At 39.6% G+C, this 16576-nt stretch overlaps 2 protein-coding genes across 2 annotated transcripts in view; both read left to right on the forward strand.

Annotated features, from left to right (window-relative positions):
- Positions 1–883: 883 nt before the first annotated feature.
- Positions 884–6148, forward strand: LOC307253750 (tripartite motif-containing protein 16-like; the record flags this gene model as incomplete). The annotated part of the gene is made up of 3 exons (XM_080031907.1): positions 884–1172; positions 2552–3154; positions 4150–6148. The coding sequence occupies 3 exons, from the start codon at positions 884–886 to the stop codon at positions 4920–4922; spliced, it is 1665 nt and encodes a 554-aa protein (XP_079888033.1). The 3' UTR covers positions 4923–6148.
- Positions 6149–9698: 3550 nt separating this feature from the next.
- The window catches only part of LOC307251888 (tripartite motif-containing protein 16-like), a gene marked incomplete at its 5' end in the record, with an annotated part of 7346 nt that continues 468 nt past the window's right edge, over positions 9699–16576 (forward strand). The window contains 3 exons of the mRNA XM_080029332.1: positions 9699–9987; positions 10693–11295; positions 13980–16576. The exon at positions 13980–16576 is cut by the window's right edge and continues 468 nt beyond it. Coding sequence (XP_079885458.1) covers positions 9699–9987; positions 10693–11295; positions 13980–14722 — 1635 coding nt within the window. The 3' untranslated portion in view covers positions 14723–16576. The remainder of the gene's footprint in view (positions 9988–10692; positions 11296–13979) is intronic.

Here is a 16576-nt window from a genome sequence, read left to right on the forward strand (position 1 = left end):
GTCCTTGCTCGAGTTCAGTCCTTTATTTTCCCTGAATGAACTCTTGTCTGTTGTGTAGATAGATGAACCGCATTTCTGTAAAGTCTATCAAACTCAAATGACAATACCTTTCATTTGGATTGATAAATATGCCTATAACTCTTTTCAGATGCTTTACTATCATGAAACTAACTCCCCACATTACATAGTTAGAAGGATTTAGTGTATTAGGGTTTACAGGGGCTACTGTATGTGAGCTTCAATGAGCTATGACATGACAGTGTCATGACTCTGGGCGTAGCACACACACACACAAACACACACAGATGACAGTAACTCACGCCAACGCACTTACAACTCGATGTTTGTACATTTAATGCGAGACATGCACTTGTCCTAATGTGACACGTGACAGGAATGAGGCCTGACTAGTTCAACTTGAACATTGATCTCATGGCCCTCATGATGGTATGCCACTCCTGTGATGGTATGTGTGTGTGTGTGTGTGTGTGTGTGTGTGTGTGTGTGTGTGTGTGTGTGTGTGTGTGTGTGTGTGTTTGTGTGTGTGTGTCTTCTGCACCTTTAAAGATATTGACATTTTGCATGCTTTAATATTTATGTTTTTTCTGTAATAGACAGTGCGAGCAAATCACCAGGGAACTTTACAAATATATTCAGTAGTTCAGTTAAACAAAGATTAACTTGTGCTGCATAAAGTGTTGATCAAGCTGTTAATCAAGCTTGATAACCACTCCCTCTATTTCTGCCCCACTCTGTCCATACATGTCCTTGTCCCCGCCCCTTTCAGAGCGACGGTTTAAAGATGGGTGTAACCAACCAGCAACACACACACTCACAGACACACCTGTTGTTTAGACAGTCGCAGACACAGAGAGGAGAAACAATGGCGCAGAAAGGAGTTGATCTAGACTGTGAATCTTTCTCTTGTTCGATATGTCTGGAGCTACTGAAGGATCCGGTGGGTCTTGCCTGTGGACACAGCTACTGTATGGACTGTATTAAAACACACTGGGATCAAGAGGACCAGAAGAAACTCTACAGCTGTCCTCAGTGTAGGCAGGCCTTTGTAACGAGGCCTGTCCTACTGAAAAACACCATGTTGGCAGATTTAGTGGAAAAACTGAAGAAGACTGGACTCCAAGCTGCTCCTGCTGATCTCTGCTATACTCAAGGTTCGTATGGCTTTTTAAAAGTACAATTCAAGCACTTTTAAGATAAAAGTTCATCTTTTTCTTTGAATATTTATATGTAGGGGAGAGTGGCCTAAGTTGTGCCGGTGGGGAAGTTGTGCCACCCCTTGTTTCTGGAAAACCGTGGAAGAAATTGAAAATGTGACATATTTAAGAAGAGCCATCCATTTGACTCATCCTGTCAAGAAGAGAGACACAAGGAACAAGATTAAAGCACATTTAAGCTAAGTGCCAGTGGCATGGCTGTATACGCTGTTCACCAAAAAGAAAGTGTTTGTCTACAGTAGCTCAGAAGAGACTGACATCTCCATTCCACTTAACGACAACACTGATGAGAGTTCAGATGGCCAGAAAGATGATGATGGTGACTTTGTCATTGTGAGCTTTGCAGGCAAAACCACCTAGATCTGCAAGGCCTTGTTTAAGAAAATTAACCTTCAATCTTTGTAAAATATTTACTTTATTTACTTTAAATAAACCTTAAATAAGTAATTGTCTAATGGATTTGTCTTGCATTACAGTTTATGAGATATATAACAATGGCACAATTTACCCCATGGTATTCTCTCTTGTGACACAACTTACACCACACCGGGGGCAACTTGTGCCACAAGACAACTTTTTTTTCCGAAAGCTATATTTCTTCAACAGTTTATTCCAGATCCAAAGTTTTTATTGCCAGGGATGCACAACACCCTGAAATATATGTACATATTTGAGTTGGAGACTTTACTGTCAAGGCCTAACTTTAAAATCACTTTGAGTAAAAAGTGGCACAACTTAGGCCACTCTCCCCTATACAGTATCTGAAGAACTGAAAATGGTGGCCACACAAAATATTGACACTTTGGGCTCAATTTGGACATTTTCACTAAGGGGTGTACTCACTTTAGTTACCAGCAGTTTAGACATTAATGGCTGTGTGTTGAGTTATTTTGAGGGGACAGTAAATTTACACTGTTATATTAGCTGTACACTGACTACTTTACATTGTATCAAAGTGTCATTTCTTCAGTGTTGTCCCATGAAAAGATATAATGAAATATTTGCTGTGTACTCACTTTAGTGAGATACTTTATATATATATGAGGGAAAAAAGACATGCTTATGATTTCAGTCTCTACCCTATCTGTAACATGGAAGGGTTTTCATATCATGTGTGTTGTATATTATCACCTAATGAAACTATTGAAGAAAATTAATATAAAAAAGACTAAACACTAACATTCAATACAAAGAGTTTTATCCTGCCTAGAAAAAAAGCTGCATTCTTCCGCCAGTAATGTTTCCAGATCTCAAGCGCATTTCAAACCTTGAAAAAAAAACAGTTTTAAAATAAAGCATTTTTCAAAACTTTCCAGACTCCGTACCAACCCTGAATGCTGGACCTGGAGATGTGGCCTGTGATTTCTGCACTGGGAGAAAACTGAAAGCCTTCAAGTCCTGTCTGGTGTGTGTGGCCTCTTACTGTGAGAAACACCTCCAGCCTCACTATGAATTACCTGTTTTTAAGAAACACAAGCTGGTGGAGCCCTCCAAGAATCTCCAGGAGAACCTCTGCTCTCGTCACAATGAGGTGATGAAGATGTTCTGCCGTACTGATCAGCAGTCTATCTGTTATCTGTGTTCAATGGACGAACACAAAGGCCACGACACAGTGTCAGCTGCAGCAGAATTTACTGAGAGGCAGAGAGAGCTTGAGGGGAGTCGACTAAACATCCAAAAAAGAATCCAGGACGGAGAGAAAGATCTTAAGGTTCTTCAAGGGGAAGTGGAGGCTATCAATGGCTCTGCTGATAAAGCAGTGGAGCACAGTGAGAAGACCTTCGCTCAGATGATCCGTCAAGTCCGGTCCAAGCAGAAAACTGAAGTGAGTCGAGTCAAAGATCTTCAGGAGAAGCTGGAGCAGGAGATCACTGAGCTGAAGAGGAGAGACGCTGAACTGAAGACATTGGCACAAAACGGTAGGAAATTTTAACTTTTTCTCAAATAATTTTTTGGGGTATTTTTCCATGATTCATTGATAATGCAAACAGTGTGTAGAGACAGAGATGAAATGGGTCAGAGAGGGGAATGACATGCAGAGAATGACCCGGGCTGGATTCTTACGCAACCACCAGGCTTCTCAAAATCAAATTTCAGAAATTAAAAGACATTTTAGATAGCACTTAGAATGGTATGTAATGCCAACTGCACTGCCATTTTATTTATTTTATTTTATTTAACCTTTATTTCACCAGGAAGGTCCCATTGAGTTACAGTAACTCTTCTCACAGGGAGTCCTGGCCAAGACAGGCAGCAGAAAAGAAGTTGCAGAATTTGCACAAGGCCACACACACACACACAAACAAAGTACACCACAATTGACACTATAATGCTAAAATTACACTTCATAACAGGCTATATAGAAACAAGCTAATACATACAGCTTTAAAAAAAAAATAATTAAAAAATTAAAATTGAAAACAAATTAAAAATAAATAAAAGGCATCAGGTTAAAAACAGTTGCAGTGTTCTTTCAGAGCTGATTGTAACATGTTTTTAAAGGTACTGAGTGGTGGGAGTGATTCCAGCTTTAGAGTGGCTTGAAGTTCATTCCAGACCTTTGGTGCATATGATGAGAAAGCTGTTGTACCCAGTTGTGTTCTTGTTAGTGGTGTGGTTAATAACATATATTCTGATGACCTTGTTTTGTAAACACTGTTATGGAAGGAAAGCAAATTTGAAATGTAAAGGGGTAGTTTACCCATTAGTGCTCTCGCAATAAAAATCAGTGCATGTAGTTTCCTTCAAAGCCATACAAGTTTAAAGGATATAATGGAGGAACAGTATAGATTTTAGTTTTTTGTGTAGCAAAGTACTACTGATGCCTAGCTGTCTTTTTTCAACTCTGTCTTTGCCAATGCATATATCTAGCCTACCATTAAAAGAATTGTCTATTTTACTCTTTCACACACAGAGGATCACAACCAGTTTCTACACGACTACCGCTCACTGTCACCACTCAGGGAATCTACACACGCATCCAGCATCAACATCCGTCCTCTGAGATACTTTGAGGACGTGACAGCGGCTGCGTCAGAAGCCAGAGAGAAACTACAGGACGTCCTGAGAGAGACATGGACAAACATCTCACTGACAGAGACTCAAGTGGATGTTTCACTGCCTCAACCAGAGCCCAAGACCAGAGCTGACTTCTTAAGATATTCACGTGACATCACACTGGATCCAAACACAGCAAACACAGAGCTGTTATTATCTGATGGGAACAGGAAAGTGACATTCATGGGTGAACAACAGTCTTATCCTAGACACACAGACAGATTCACTGATTGGCCTCAGGTCCTGAGTAAAGAGAGTCTGACTGGGAGTTGTTACTGGGAGGTGGAGTGGACAGGGGGAGCAGTTTATGTAGCAGTAGCATACAAGATCAGCAGATCAGTGGATTCAGTTGAATGTATATTTGGATGGAATGACAAATCTTGGGCGTTAGAATGTGACCCAGACAGTTATAGCTTTAGTCACAACAAGGTCCGTACTTCCGTCTCAGGTCCTCAGTCCTCCAGAATAGGAGTGTACCTGGATCACAGTGCAGGTGTTCTGTCCTTCTACAGCGTCTCTGGAACCATGACTCTCCTCCACAGAGTCCAGACCACATTCACTCAGCCGCTACATGCTGGAGTTTGGCTTTGTGATAATGGAGACACTGCTGAGTTCAGAACATTGAAATAGACTGAAGTTATTTAAAGGTGGAGTCAGTGATTCTGGAGAACGCTTGTTGACAAAATTACTTTTTGTCCAAATCAGTGATTATCTCCTCATGATCTCCTCAGTGGTCCCTCGTTAAAAACATTTAAAACAGGTAAAATCAGGTTGGAAGTTATGCTCGGAATGCTAATCTAGACAGATGTGTTTTGAGTTGTGATTTCAATTGATCAAGCGAGTCCAGTTATCTAGAGAGGGACAGACAGACAGACAGACAGACAGACAGACAGACAGACAGACAGACACACAGACAGACAGACAGACACACTCCAGAGGGGGTCCTCACACAGAATCAGCCAAAGGACAGACAGACAGTCAGACAGACAAACAGACAGACACACAGACAAACAGACACACTCCAGAGGGGGTCCTCACACAGGGTCAGCCATAGTACAGCGCCCCTGGAGCAGTTTGGGGTTAAGTGTCTTGCTCAAGGACACAATGGCAGAGACGGTGGGCATCATAGCAGCCACCACTACAATACTTTGTCCCATATTCTGGCTATCGCCGTCCAGCCTAAACCCGCCCTACCAGTAAGATATGCTCGGCAGTGGAAACACCACCAGATTAAGCGTAACCTCTAACCACTACACCACAAGCCCCCCCCCATCCTTTGAGGGATGTTGACATCTTCTCCTGAGTTGTTGTGTATGTGTTTGAGTGTCTTACGGCTTTCACTGCTCAGGATGACTTTAGTTCAGATGAAATCAACATGGAAACTTCTCTGTACTTTAGAAAATATATGAAGATGTGTATGGATGTATTTGTATGTTTTTTATTCTTCACAACACACACACACAAACACACACACACACACACACACACACACACACACACACACACACACACACACACACACACACACACACACACACACACACAGACACACAAACACACAAACAAACACACAAACACACACACACACACACCTGCACCATCACAACATACAAAACAACAAAAAACTAAACAGAACAGAAATAAAACAAAAATGAAAAATTACCAAAAAAAAAGCAAATCTATCCCATGTTCCCGTTCACCATTCTAGTTACAAACTCCCAGAAAACTTGAGGTCTGCTGCAACTCTCAGCTCTTTTAAATCAGGTCTGAAAACTTTCCTGTTTCCATTTTAACCTGTGATGTTTATTTCATTTAATTTATATTCATTCACTTTTCTGATGTGTGTTTTATGTATTCTAATCTTGCCCCTGTAAAGCACTTTGAATGGCTTTGTGTCTGAATTGTGCTACAGCAATAAACTTGCCTTGCCTTATGTACTTCTCCCAGAGTCTGATTTTTTTAAATTATTTTGTATGGTGACTCTGTAAACCTGTTCTAAAATAGTAAAAATCAATGTGTGATATTAAAGGGTAATAAAAGTAATTTATTAGCTAAAATCAATATCCTCATTCATACAAATTTCCTCATTGGTGTAACATCACCTCTGCCAATAATCTGAATTATCCTCCTGAGCGGAGAATTACAAATATTAATATTACATTTTGTACATTGAGAAGGTAAGTCTTATGGAGGCATCCATGTTGGTTGGAATGTCATCAGGTGCATTGTTTAGAATTTAGAATTGTTCTTGTCCTTGAAGGCCACTGTAGCTTCTGTTATTATTCTAAAGGGTTGGGGTTACCCAGGGAGCGTTGCATTCCGGAACTTTCTAGAACTTTCTTGATGATGTCATATTACACAGTGCCCCTTTAATTCTCCGCTCAGGAGGATAATTCAGATTATTGGCAGAGGTGATTTTACACCAATGAGGACATATTTATGAATGAGGATATTGATTTTAGCCAATAAATTACTTAAAATGTTACACAGTGTCCCTTTAAAGTGTGGATGTCTCAATAAGCTTTTACAGAAATCTGACTGAAAATCAAATGTTCATGAATATTAGATCTTATTTTTTTTACTGTCTAGACCAGCGTTACTCATAGCGCGGCTCCCGAGCCGCATGCGGCTCGCCAAGCTTCTATGTGCGGCTCGCATGGCAGTAAAAAAATACTGTGATATGATCATGCAGTTAATAGAGATATTTCATAAAACCATTAAAAACAAGCAGATCTATAACATTAAACCTGTTAAACTAACGTGGCTGCTCTCATACAAATAATTAATAAAAGGATAGCCTAAGTCAACAACGGCATTACAAGGTGGAAATACAGACTAGAAAATATATTTAAACTTGCTCAGCCGTACGCTGACTGACAGCAGGGTTGCCAGATTTGCGGTTTTCATGCATTACAAGGGAGAATGTGCTCTTGGATAGATTGGGCTACTGTGGGGGGAAAAAATAACTCACGGTCAATAACAATATGTTATGCATACCGTCTATCACAAGCATGCTCACGAACATGGAATATATTAAATAATTTGCAAAAAAATAGATCTCGTTTTATATCGCTAAATTGGAGGACACTAACAACCTGGCAACCATACGCACGGTACCGCAACAACGCCAGCTTGGATGAGATTTCAACATTTCATGCTGGTTACTGGTTACAGGACTGAAAGTGAGTGAACAATGAACATGTGCTGAAAATTGATAGATGTCTATTCATAACCAGTTGGGCATCAGGACAGATAAAAAGCTCCACAAACGAGGAAAATTAAGTGTTTTGGCTAACCTGCATTTTGTACGTTCACTTTGATCAGACAGGGTTCCCAATTATTATTCTGAATTATTCCAGAAAAATAATAGGCTGCTAAACAGCTCACATAGGACACAGTTGAATTAGCCTCTTAATGTTCCTCTCATAGTGCACCAGATTGATGCATTTACCTTTGAAAGGTAAAACAAAATTTATTCCAGGGGGTATTATATGAACACACCCATGTTTATTGAATATGTCATTCATAATTTTTTTTTTTACAAATATTTGAATAAAAAGTAGGATACTAATGTATTCTTCAATAGCTTTGATGTTATGTGACCCAGTGTCTCCAAATTATTCCAGATAATAGTACACAGTCAAACAACTCTTAATTTTCCTCCAAAAGTGCACCAGATTGATGCATTCTGGGTTAAAAGGTACCAAATTTTCTTCCGGGGGAGCATGCCCCCGGACCCCCCTAAGGACTGAGTTCCCTCAGTTTCACAAAATTCTGTGGGAAACACTGGTTCAAGAATGACATATTAATAAGCAGGCATGCTTATGTATGACTGGATTTATAGCTTTTGATACTTTGAGGAAAAAATGGCTCTCCTGCTGACTTTGTCCTGTCAGTGCGGCTCTCCTGAAAAAAATAGTGAATACCACTGGTCTAGACCGTTTGACAGGACTGTGTGGGCGTGGCCATATCAAACGGTCTCCATGGCAACAGTCATTGTTTTTATAGAACGTTTGGAAAGAGAACTGCTGTGATTGGTTCAAAATACTTATTGTGTCATAAGAACCAGAGCAAAGCCCACAGCCTAATTTAAACCGAATTTCTGTAATTTGATCAAACTTAAATGACAATATCTTTAATGTGGATTGATAAATATGCCTATAACTCTTTTCAGATGCTTTACTATCATGAAACTAACTCCACACATTAACTAGTTAGAAGGATAGATAGATAGATAGATAGATAGATAGATAGATAGATAGATAGATAGATAGATAGATAGATAGATAGATAGATAGATAGATAGATAGATAGATAGATAGATAGATAGATAGATAGATAGATAGATAGATAGATAGACGGAAGGATAGATTGATAGACGGACGGACGGACGGATAGATAGATAGATAGATAGATAGATAGATAGATAGATAGATAGATAGATAGATAGATAGATAGATAGATAGATAGATAGATAGATAGATAGATAGATAGATAGATAGATAGATAGATAGATAGATAGATAGATAGATGCTTTGCTATCATGAAACTAACTCCACACATGACATAGTTAGAAGGATTTAGTGTATTTGGGTTTACAGGGGCTACTGTATGTGAGCTTGTGTGCAAAGATTGTCAACAGTTTCATGACTCAGGCCACACACACACACACACACACACACACAAACAAACACAGGCGTCAGAAACTCACCCCAACGCACTAACACCTCCATATTTGTACATTTAGTGTGAAACATGCAGCAGCTTTAGTGAACCTGCATCAACGTCCTTATGTGACACCTGAATGAGGCCAGACTAGTTCAACTTGAACATTGATCTTATTGCCCTCATGTTGATATGACGCTCTTATGGTTTGTGTGTGTGTGTGTGTGTGTGTGTGTGTGTGTGTGTGTGTGTGTGTGTGTGTGTGTGTGTGTGTGTGTGTGTGTGTGTGTGTGTGTGTGTGTGTGTGTGTACTGCACCTTTAAAGATAATCAGAAGGATTTATAGACGACTGTATTTCATATCAAATCCGGAGTTTCTTTTTCTTTTTCTTGAGATTCATTTTTGACATTTTGCATGCTTTAATATTTATGTTTTCTCTGTAACAGCCAGTGTGTGTAAATGTCCAGGGAACATAACACACATGTTGAGTAGTCCAGTTAGATAAAGATTAACTTATGTTGCATAATGGGCCTGTTGAACAGCTTGATAACCGCTCCCTCTATTTCTTCCTGCTTTCAAACACAGTCTGCTCCACTCTGTCCATACATGTCCTTGTCCCCGCCCCTTTCAGAGCTGCAGTTTGAGCTGACAGGCCCCATTCACTAAACACACCCACCGACACACACACACAGTTTTGAGGAAGTGAAACTTAGACAGTCGCAGACACAGAGAGGAGAAACAATGGCGCAGAAAGGAGTTGATCTTGACTGTGAATCTTTCTCTTGTTCGATATGTCTGGAGCTACTGAAGGATCCGGTGGGTCTTCACTGTGGACACAGCTACTGTATGGACTGTATTAAAACACACTGGGATCAAGAGGACCAGAAGAAACTCTACAGCTGTCCTCAGTGTAGGCAGGCCTTTGTAACGAGGCCTGTCCTACTGAAAAACACCATGTTGGCAGATTTAGTGGAGAAACTGAAGAAGACTGGACTCCAAGCTGCTGCTGCTGATCTCTGCTATACTCAAGGTTCGTATGGCTTTTTAAAAGTACAATTCAAGCACTTTCAAGATAAAAGTTAATCTTTTTATTTGAATATTTATATGTATACAGTATCTCACAAAAGTGAGTACACCCCTCACATTTCTACAATTTTTTCATTATATATTTTCATGGGACAACACTGAAGAAATGAAATGGTGGCCACAAAATATTAACACTTTGGGCTCAATTTGGACATTTTCACTAAGGGGTGTACTCACTTTTGTTACCAGCACATTAGACATTAATGGCTGTGTGTTGAGTTATTTTGAGGGGACAGTAAATTTACACTGTTATATAAGCTGTACACTGACTACTTTACATTGTATCAAAGTGTCATTTCTTCAGTGTTGTCCCATGAAAAAATATAATGAAATATTTGCTGTGTACTCACTTTAGTGAGATACGTTATATATATATGAGGGAAAAAAGACATGCTTATGATTTCATGTACTGACATATCTGTAACATGGAAGGGTATTCATATCATGTGTGTTGTATATTATCACGTAATTAAACTATTGAAGAAATTTAATATAAAAAAGATTAAACACTAAAATTCAATACAAAGAGTTTTATCCTGTCTAGAAAAAAAACTGCATTTTTCCGCCAGTAATGTTTCCAGATCTCAAGCTCATTTCAAACCTTGAAAAAAAACAGTTTTAAAATAAAGCATTTTTCAAAACTTTCCAGACTCCGTACCAACCCTGCATGCTGGACCTGGAGATGTGGCCTGTGACTTCTGCACTGGGAGAAAACTGAAAGCCTTCAAGTCCTGTCTGCAGTGTGTGGCCTCTTACTGTGAGAAACACCTCCAGCCTCACTACGATGTGGCTCCTTTAAAGAAACACAAGCTGGTGGAGCCCTCCAAGAAGCTCCAGGAGAACCTCTGCTCTCGTCACAATGAGGTGATGAAGATTTTCTGCCGTACTGATCAGCAGTGTATCTGTTATCTGTGCTTAATGGATGAACACAAAGGCCACGACACAGTGTTAGCTGCAACAGAGTTTACTGAGAGGCAGAGAGAGCTCGAGGGGAGTCGACTAAACATCCAAAAAAGAATCCAGGACGGAGAGAAAGATCTTAAGGTTCTTCAAGGGGAAGTGGAGGCTATCAATGGCTCTGCTGATAAAGCAGTGGAGCACAGTGAGAAGACCTTCGCTCAGCTGATCCAGCAAGTCCGGTCCAAGCAGAAAACTGAAGTGAGTCGAGTCAGAGATCTTCAGGAGAAGCTGGAGCAGGAGATCACTGAGCTGAAGAGGAGAGACGCTGAGCTGAAGACGCTGGCACAACACGGTAGGGAACTGTAACTTTTTCTTAAGTTTTTGGGGTAATTTTCATCCTTAATTGATAGTGCGGAGAGACATGATGATTAAATGTGTCAGAGAGGGGAATGACATGCAGAGAACGACCCGGGCTGGATTATAACCCGGGTCTGCTGCGACAAAGACTTAGCCTCTAATGGGTGGTGCTCTAACCACTTTTTATCAGGGGCTTTTCAGGGCATTTTGGATATAATTTCCAGCACAAATGTATCAAATGTTGGGAAATACCTTCTTCCCTCTATCAGGGAACCACCAGGGTTCCAAATCAAATGTAAGAATTTAAAATAGCTTTTTAATATCACTTAGAATGAGATGTAATGCCAACTTCACTCCCATACAAGTTTAAAGGATTCGAGTTGTGTGTTCAACAGATGCCTAGCTGTCCATTTTCACCTCAGCTTTGTAAATGCATATCAGTGATTCTTGAGAACCGGGACAAAAGGCTGGGACAAAATGTAACATCTGATATCTTTAAAAATAAAAATATTTAAAATTGTAGATGTTATTAGAGATTAGGAATAGAATGTCTGGAGCACAATTATCCGCTAAAATGTAATTGTATTATTATTATGTGAAATTTATGACACTTGTTATCTTCTCATGACGTCAAAAACAGTGTGTCCACAGAGAAGGTTTCAATCTCATATGCAATAAAACCTATTAAAAATGTACTTTAATGATTAAAAATAGCTTTTTTCATCAAAGGCAACACCAAATAATCTCTCATATCAATAAAAAATGTGTTTCTACAACACATTCATGTTTTATGAGGTTTCTAAGTGGGGGGACACTTTTTGTCACCACCGTCAGACATTTCATTAAAATGTAATAAAATCAGGCAATATGAGGGGCAGTTGTCTCCGTGAAGGACCTATTGTCACAAGCTATCTGTGCAGAGTGCATTAGAGTCAGACAGGCTCTGATTAGTCTTGTAGTTTTAGAATATTTTACATTACAAATCTTGAAAGTCCTGCGTCACAACCATGATACGTCAACACCGACTTACAATTTCTGAAGAAGTTATATGAAATGTTTCGATAATTTTATTTTCCTGAAGTAGTTCATACTAGCACCTAACATCAACAGAGAAAACAAACTGCTACTAGAAAAACTCTATTTGTTCTGTTTAAGAAACGTTAAATATGTCAATGTAACCAATAAACAGAATTTACTCGGGTTGCGATAGCAGTTTACTATCATCCAGATTTATTCAAGTACTGGACTGAAATGCATCCTACTTTGTCCTTATGAAACCAGGACAAACCTTGTAACAGTGTGCTTTAAATCATGTAGACATGTAATTATATTTTGGTAAACCCTCAATTAGAATAAGAAAATAAAATACAAAAACAAAATATATTTCCCTTTGTTAATGTAGTTAAACCAAATATCAAAACAGTCTCAAAACAAACCTGTTATTCCGTACTAATAACCTGACGAGATGTTGCTCGTTCTCTTATATAAATTGTCTCTTTCTTAGTTCATGAAAACAAAATGAATACCGAACGGTCTTCTTTCACTCAGTCCATAGAACAAACAAAACAAAATTACCGAGCGGTCTTCTTATCCAAAAAAAATAGAAATATCCTGAAATGTCCTTGTATTGTCTCCAAAAAAAATAAATAAAGTAAAGTTAAGTGCTGGCCAGCAATAATATTATATAGAGCTCTATATATGTGTGTGTGGTGGTTTAATATTGTTGCCTGCACTCCTCGGGATACTCAAAGGATGTCGACGGCTCCTCACGAGCTCACGAGCCCCTGGAACAGCACTCAGAAACAGCGGCAACGTTTCATCAATGTCCAGTCACTCGGCGTGGCGATTCCTTGTTAACGTTCTTCTTGTATCACTTCAGCGACAGCTTCCGGCATGTTATCAAAAGCAACACGAGTATTTTGCACAGTAACTATTATAATTAAATACTTTTTTAAACAAGTTTAAACTCCGAAAATAAACAGCGGAATAATCACAGCTTGACCACACTGCTTGTGCATTGAAGAAGAGAGCTACCCGCGAAACTTCGTCTCCAAGGTAACAATAACACACACCGTAAAACAGCAGTCGTAAAGCTGCCGCAACATAAAGTGGTCGTAACCCTTAAAGAGACACACACCAGAAACAGTGATATTACAGAAAAGCATTAGCTGACTGAAAATATATCTGGGTTACATCAACACCGTCAGATATCAAAAACATGTATATTCATATACATTTTGAAAATATTTTTTTGTGGCTCTATCAGTTTTGGTGAATATTTGTGATCACTATACATCTCATGGGTCTAGCATAAAATGAGGGAATATTTATTTGTGTTTTTTGGTGTCTGACAGAGTTGACACAAAATAAGGAATGGCAAGCTAAAAAGACCATGTTAAAAAGGAGAAGAAAGGTAAAAAGTCTGTTTTGATAGAAAGGACAAAAGCTGGGAGGTTGTGTCAAAGCCTAGCTCAGTAGCTTATATATGTTGGATACATTAATGTAATTTAATTTGCCTAAACATAGGGTTTGTATTTTTTCAACATTGCACCCTGTTTTGTCCCACTTCTCAATAATCACTGATATATCTATCCTACCATTAAAATCACAAAAAATTATTGTCTATTTTAAGAACAATTTCAGATATTTTGCTAATTTCCTTCCTTGTGTGACACGCAGAGGATCAAAACCAGTTTCTACACGACTACCGCTCACTGTCTGCACTCAGTGAATCTACACACTCATTCAGCATCAACATCCGTCCTCTGAGATACTTTGAGGACGTGACAGCGGCTGTGTCAGAAGCCAGAGAGAAGCTACAGGACGTCCTGAGAGAGACATGGACAAACATCTCACTGACAGAGACTCAAGTGAGAGCTGACCTCTTAAGATATTCACGTGAAATCACAATGGATCCAAACACAGCAAGCAGGAATCTGTTATTATCTGAGGGGAACAGGAAAGCAACATACATGAATAACCCACGGCCTTATCCTAGACACCCAGACAGATTCACTGAATGGTCTCAGGTCCTGAGTACAGAGAGTCTGACTGGCTGTTGTTACTGGGAGGTGAAGCAGAGAGGGGGAGCAGTTTATGTAGCAGTCGCATACAAGAATATCAGGAGAGCAGGGGATTCAGCTGAATGTGGATTTGGATGGAATGACAAATCTTGGGCGTTGATATGCGACACAGACGGTTATATCTTTAGGCACAACAATGTCCTTACTCACGTCTCAGCTCCTCGGTCCTCCAGAATAGGAGTGTACCTGGATCACAGTGCAGGTGTTCTGTCCTTCTACAGCGTCTCTGAAACCATGACTCTCCTCCACAGAGTCCAGACCACATTCACTCAGCCGCTACATGCTGGAGTTTGGGTTTGGGATAATGGAGACACTGCTGAGTTCAGTAAGTTGAAATAGACAGAAGGTTAAAGGTGGAGTCAGTGATTCTGGAGAAAGTTTGTTGACAAAATAACTTTTTGTCCAAATCAGTGATTATCTCCTCAGTACCTCATGGTAACTGGTTGGACCCTCTTTCCTCTAGGACATCCTACCACCCAGGTATCGGTGGGGCTGGGGGGGGTTGTGAAGGGCTTTGAAGGTTAGCAGCAGATTGTGTAGTTGATCCGTTAGGGCACAGGGAGGCCAGTGGAGCAAAGTGAGAATGGGGTGGTGTGGTCTGTTGATCTGGAGTAAGTAAGTAAGTAAGTAAGTAAGTAAGTAAGTAAGTAAGTAAGTAAGTAAGTAAGTAAGTAAGTAAGTAAGTAAGTAAGTTAATTTAGTCATTTCTACACAAGTACATTGAAATCTGTCTTTCTGACCCCACTCTCAAGTTTTCCACTAGGGAGGGGGTCAGAGCGGGTGTGAATACAATACAGAAGTTTCTTTGTGGATCCAGTGAGGAGTTAATTCCAATATTAGTGTGGTGCATTGAAACTCAGTCATTTCAAATTGATGGGAAAGTTTGGTTTTCACTTTTAAACTGAAGATAAGGGTCCATAGAACATGTTTGGTTCTAGTGTCAAGAAACCAGATTTTTATTGGTTGGCCATCTTCCAAAATGGCCGCAAACGAAATGGTGAATTGTTGAAAATCTTAATTTTCACACAAAAATATACATTTGGTCTGGTTTCTTGACACTCGAACCAAAATTGTTCTACAGACCCTTAACCTTCAGCTGTGAAGTGAAACTGATATCCAATCAGAAGAGAGAGGGGGGCGCCCTTATCGGCCTCGATTCCAGCCCGCGGTCGTTCTCTGCATGTCACTCCCCTCTCTGCCCCATTTCATCTCTGTCTCTACACTATCAATAAAAGCATGAAAAAAATGAACGCTAAAAACCGGCCCCCGTCTCACTGCCGGTGCACGCGCAGAGCGACAGATGGGTGAATGTTTATGCGCCTACAATGGCAGAGCAGGTAAAAATCCTTCCCAATGTCTGTTTTGATGGTTTTTATCATGTTTTATCACTTTTACTTATCTGAGATGATGCTAGATAACTCGCTGTTTGAAGACCGCAGTGCATTAATGTGGGGACGAGGGAGGGGACTGCTAACTGCAGTAACTGACAGGAAGTTAGCTAAACTGACCATTCCACTTACTGAACCTTTAACAACAATTGACCCATACACGGCCCCACACTATAGTCAATGTGGGATGTGACCAAGGCATGAAGAAAAACAAATAAATCTATTGGTATAATAAGGAGGGTCAGTCATCTTGTCACTACACACTGTCTACTTACTCTGTATTATATCATCATCATCATCATCTTTATTGGCAGACTCATGGTCCATATACAAAAACACACAATAAATATAGACATAAACACAAGAATATATTAAGTCTAATTTATCCCTATCTTTCATATTGTAACATAGTTTGGGCAAGTACTTTTCCTACTACTCTCTACAAAATCTTGGTCCTCCAGAAACGTTTTGTTAGAATTGCAACTCGATCACAGTCACACATCTCTTCTGCTCCTCTATTTCAAAAACTACAAATTCTTACTATTTACGATATCAATATTTCTCAAATATGTGTTTTTATTTATAAAATACATTCAAGTGAAGGGACTATTCCTGGACATTTCAAGACTTACTTTAAAACAAATTCACAGGTCCACTCCTATTCAACTCGTCAATCTTCAGATCTTCATCCTCCTAAATTTCTTACTTGTAGAGGTCAATTTTCAATAAGATTTAGGGGTGCCAAATTATCGAATGGCTTTTCCCATCTGGCAAAACACTGTTCCTCTATAAAATGCTACAAAAG

Source organism: Ammodytes marinus (assembly GCF_949987685.1).
Source record: "Ammodytes marinus genome assembly, chromosome: 1".
NCBI classification, from domain to species: domain Eukaryota; kingdom Metazoa; phylum Chordata; class Actinopteri; order Uranoscopiformes; family Ammodytidae; genus Ammodytes; species Ammodytes marinus.